The sequence below is a fragment of the Phaseolus vulgaris genome, chromosome 5 (assembly GCF_051622355.1).
Source record: "Phaseolus vulgaris cultivar YP4 chromosome 5, ASM5162235v1, whole genome shotgun sequence".
Taxonomy (NCBI): domain Eukaryota; kingdom Viridiplantae; phylum Streptophyta; class Magnoliopsida; order Fabales; family Fabaceae; genus Phaseolus; species Phaseolus vulgaris.
Window position 1 is genome coordinate 38,213,777 of NC_143502.1, and position 4,957 is coordinate 38,218,733.

Consider the following 4,957-nt stretch of genomic DNA (forward strand, 5'->3'; position numbering starts at 1 on the left):
ATAATCAGTACATGACCAACAATAAGGTAAGCTAATTATGTTTCTGTTACTCATTAACATACATAGTTACATAGCTTGAAAATGTCTTTTTTGTCAAAATTTGCATGAGTTATGGACTTAGAGATTTTAATTTCATTTCTCATCAATATATGCACTCAAATCTTAACTAACATGCAGGATCATCTTGAAGCAATTTAAAGCATTATCATCTGTGCATTTAGAATTTAAATTTTTTGACGTCAGATATTATAGAAAGTCTACCTTTTGGTATCAGACATTTTGAAAATTGTTTTAAGGAATATCACATTTTTACAATAATACTTTAGGATTCAACATAATTTACTCTGATTTAATTACTCGGTGATATAAATAAAACAAAGTATTATTTTTGAAGAATGCATTCTTGTGTGAGGGAGGAAGTGATTCACCTTTATAAAATCATTATTCATCTTAATTCACCATCTCTGTTAGTTTACATCTACAAATTTCTATCAGTTCACAGCCTTAAAAAATGTATGTGCATATATAAAATAAAATAAATTAGAAAATATAAACATAAAATAACAAAAATTCGGTAACTAGTACAGTAGTATTTAAAACCACAATACCACCACGATTTGTAACTCGTATCATCTGTATCATTCAATTTACCCACAGGGCATCTGCTTAAGAACCATGCCTTGTTCTCTGGGCTACAAATCACCCACAAGTATAAAGAAAATAGGATGTAATGCATCAGAGTTATAAAAACATCCTTTTACTAAGAATAATCAAATTTAAATCATGTTAGTTCTATTTTACAATTTTACAGGAATAACATTACGCACATAAAAAAACTTCAAAATTAATTTGTTGGTAAAGTGTACAACGCTTATGAGTAGTAGTACCAACTATAATATGTTTTTGATAACAAGCTCAAACTTTTCAGAAAAGGGAATGCATGGAATCAGAAGACATAAAGGTGAAATGCAGGAATTGGAGAAAATTGGAAGTCCCTCGGGATGCCAAGTATCGACTAGGGAGAGGGCATGGAATCAAATGGGTTTCTCAACCTTAAAAAGCAACCAGGATAGCTAGTCGCAAGAGGGAGCCCCAATATTGATTTTTGATCGCTGAACGCCACGCCCACCCTTCAGATTACTAAACTTTTCGTCATTGGGAATAATACATAATAATTCTCACATCACATTCGAATATATATATTTTACTGAAAGTGTGGACAATCTAGAAAGTTTTCATCAATTATCAATCTTTTTCTTGAATGTTAGCACAATAAACAATAACCAATACTTCTAAACTATTGAGATCTATTTAAAAATGATTTTTATTCCATCTAAACTAGCTTGCTATTATCAAAGTTTCAATACGAATGACAAGTTGCAGAGAACCAAGCAAAACAGAGCAAAAGACATAACTAACCAAATTAAAACCTTTCGGTGAGGTTCCCGTTCCTCTCTGAACTGAACACACACATTCTCCATCTGAAAAACACTATGTTTAATTCGAGGCATGGACTACTGAAAATCATAAAAAGGAAGGAGAAGGAAATGAAGTTAGGGTTAGCTTACTGCATCGTCGGCGAGGATTTGTGAGAAGGAGATTTGTTGTGCCAGGATGGTAAAGGGTCGCTTCTTTTGAGGCAGTTCTGTGAAACATCGAAAACTAGTTAAATAAAATTAATTTCAAAGTATAAACCTCAACAAGTTGGAGGCTTGCCCAAGTGGTGTTAAGGGAAAGACTTGATATCTCCTGCACATGGGTTTTTTAACCATTTTTACCTCTTTCAGATTTCAGATAATAGATTGAAAATGTCATTATTTTCTTTGTTTTCAATATTAAGGTAAAGTTTTTTTATTTTTTTCTTGTAAATTTTACTATTTTAATTTTAAAATATTTATTATAAAAACTAACAAACTTAGTAAAGAAAAAAGATTTAAAGATCCATTAAAACGTACTCCAATAGTGTAGTACCATGAATAAGGTGAACTTCAATTAACTAAAGGGCTCATTTATTTAGAAAGCAGGAATGAATACCTAAACCTACAAAACTCATAACAATGTAACATCATCCTATTTCAAGTGGGAAAATGAAAGAAAACTCATTGAAATAAAACAAAAATGTGAAAGAGTTGAAACTGGTAGGATATTAATCAAAATTCCCTATGAAAGTTAATAATTAACAAAGCATAATTTTTTTTTGGAAAATAGAACCTACAAAAATTTCTTGGCTAGAGGATTATTAGACACTTATATAGGAAAAAACACAGAGCAGGAAAAATAACATATTCACAGGTTTTTAGCTGACCTTCGTACATACAGTAGAAACAAGAAAAGGGCTCAGCTGATCAGTACTTCTAGTACATTCTATCACTGAAGAGTGATCAAATAATGCAGAAAGATTGATGAAAACATAGCTCAAAACAGTGAAAGTTATGGATAACCTACACAAGTTGCACAAACATCCACACGCAATCAAAGATCATGTCTATAAAAAAATGGAAAATCTAAAAAGTAAAAGAAATAGGAAGAAGGTAACACATTCCATCTATTAGAGAAGTGCACCTGCACCACCTGCACAGTGGAAAATGGGTGGTGAGATGTATTTATCCATGTGGGTGGTCTACTCTAGAATAAAATATCCTGCCTATATCTAAATGAATAGGCAAACGAAAGGGAGAGAAGAAAACACAAACCATAACAACAAAACAAATCAATATCCCTCATTTGGAGATTGCTGTTCCTGCTCTTGATGCTAATGCCCATGAGATCTGCTAGCATTTAGAGAGTACCCACTGTTACCATTGTCGATGTCCTCAGCTTTAGTCTTGTTTCCAGGATCTTGCTCTTCCTTCTCCCTGTTCCACTGCTCAATTCTGGCGCGCCTCTCCTCACTGCCATCTCTAACTGGACTGCGGTGCCTCCTCCGTCCAGGACTTCTTCCTCTCCTATGTTCAGGGCTAGTGCTCTTGTGTCTCCTGCTGCGACTCTCATGATGGTGGTCCCTGTCATCATACTTTCTGCTATGACTACGATGGGACCGATCCTCATGGCTCCGATGCCTGTAAGGACTCCTGCTTCTGCTTCTGCTGTGCTTTCCAAATAACTGGAGTCTCAAATCCCTGTATATAACATGGATCAGACAAATATAAGCTTTAAATTTTATAGCATGTTTGGTTTCACACAAGATGGTCAAGAATCAAATTGAAATATTCGCTACCATGAGCATAGGATAATGTTCGCATGTTCAAGAATTGATCCAGTCTATAATTCGTTTTGGGATGAAGCAACTTAAATGGCTTTTGAATTGGATTTTTATACTGAGTTTTTCTACTACCCTGCTTTCAGAATAAGAGTCATCCGAACTGTGAAGGCTCCTCTAAACACATTTAAGCAACAAATACCACCACCTTCAAGGAAAAAAAGAACCTAAACACCAAAGCCAAAGTTTTACCTGCTAATTCTCTTCAAATGCATGAAGTTGCAATAACCACCGCGGTTGCAAGTATTCTCCTCATACTGCCTGCAAGTAGCTTCTCGAAAATCCGTCACCGGCGAAAAATCCACGATAATTGGCCTACCTGCACCCATACAAACCACTAAAACAGCTCAATATTTAAATTAAGGAGAAAGAATGACGTGAATTAGACGAAGCTCATAAATACAGAATAAACGAGAAATTGCAGTGAGCCAAAAGAAAAGAAGATAACTAACCAGCATAAAACCTTCCAGTGAGGTTCCTAACAGCATTGGCAGCATGCTCCTCCTCTCTGAACTGAACGTACACATTCCCCACCTGAAAACGACAGCGTCCAATTCTAACAAAAATGGACAAAGCGAGGGGCTGGGATTAGGGTTAGGGTGAGAGAACATACCATGTGATCAGCAAGGTTGTCGCAGACATTGAGGCTTTCGATTTCACCGTACTTGGAGAGCTCCTCGAAGAGATCCTCATAGAACTCCTCGAAGTGGTCCTGGATCTTGCGAGGGTCGATGGGGTGGCCGTGGGCGTCGACGCCGGGGGTTATCATGTCGGGGCGCTGGTACATGTTGGAGAGCAGAATGGTGGGGCTTATGCTGGGCTTCGTGTGGAGGCGGGAGCACCGATCTCCGTGCCTACACGCGCCGATCTTGAAGTAGAACGGGCAATTCACCCTGTCCTTCTCCGTCCCGAAAATCGATGCCAGATGCTCCGCCATTGCCGCAACCACACAGTTCAGATGCCGTTTTACTTCTTCTCTTTGTTTCTGCCTAGGGTTTCAGAAATTGGGATGTTAACCTTTGTTTAAAGTAAGTGAGGGAAAGTGTGCAAGGGAAAAAATAAAAGAAAAATATTGAAAAAAGGGTGAAAATAAAATATTAGATTATTTAAATTAAATATAAAATAGTAAAAAGTAAGATTAATGATTTTATTTTATTTTATTTTTAATATTTTTAAAAAAAATACTATTATAATAAAAATATAACAATATATAAAATATAATATGATGATATTTATATATATAAGAAAATTTACTACATATTATCAATTATGTAATATAAATATTATTAAAATATTGATGACTACTATGTAATGAAATAATTTATTATAATAATTATTTGTAATTTTATTTTATTTTCCAATTTTTTGTATCTTTTCTGTAAAACATACTTTCCAAACTATAAGCAAACAATAATGTCATAAATAATTCATTTATATTTATAATTTTTATTTAATAATAATAAATTATAAAATTATTTAATTAATAATAAAATAAAATTAGTAACGATAAATAAACTTATGTAATATTCACTCTTTTAAATAATATCACTTTTCATATTTTTTATTTTCATTTCCTTCACATGCTATCACTTATTACAAGTTAACCGAGGTTTCATTATGTTTGTTTTTAATAATTTTCAACTTCTCTACTATCTTTATTTTAGTTGTCTTCTTTAAATTTCTCTAATTTCAAATTTA

General features: G+C 33.9%; 1 protein-coding gene across 6 annotated transcripts; it reads right to left on the minus strand.

Moving 5' to 3' along the window:
- Nucleotides 1–412: 412 nt before the first annotated feature.
- LOC137835664 (splicing factor U2af small subunit B) lies at nt 413–4,302 on the minus strand. 6 transcript variants are annotated; one of them, XM_090302216.1, is made up of 8 exons: nt 3,873–4,302; nt 3,712–3,793; nt 3,452–3,578; nt 2,694–3,119; nt 2,306–2,571; nt 1,569–1,645; nt 1,420–1,481; nt 413–692 (listed from the first exon to the last, which is right to left on the minus strand). In XM_090302216.1, exons 1-4 carry the CDS (start codon nt 4,194–4,196, stop codon nt 2,753–2,755), a joined length of 900 nt encoding a protein of 299 aa, XP_090158342.1. In that variant the 5' UTR covers nt 4,197–4,302; the 3' UTR covers nt 413–692; nt 1,420–1,481; nt 1,569–1,645; nt 2,306–2,571; nt 2,694–2,752. The 6 variants fall into 6 exon arrangements, with proteins under 6 accessions (XP_090158342.1, XP_090158341.1, XP_090158344.1 ...); XM_090302218.1 differs by lacking the exon at nt 413–692 and adding an exon at nt 3,218–3,335 and having other exon boundaries at nt 742–1,481; nt 3,873–4,286; XM_090302215.1 differs by having other exon boundaries at nt 2,306–3,119.
- Between the last annotated feature and the right edge of the window lie 655 nt (nt 4,303–4,957).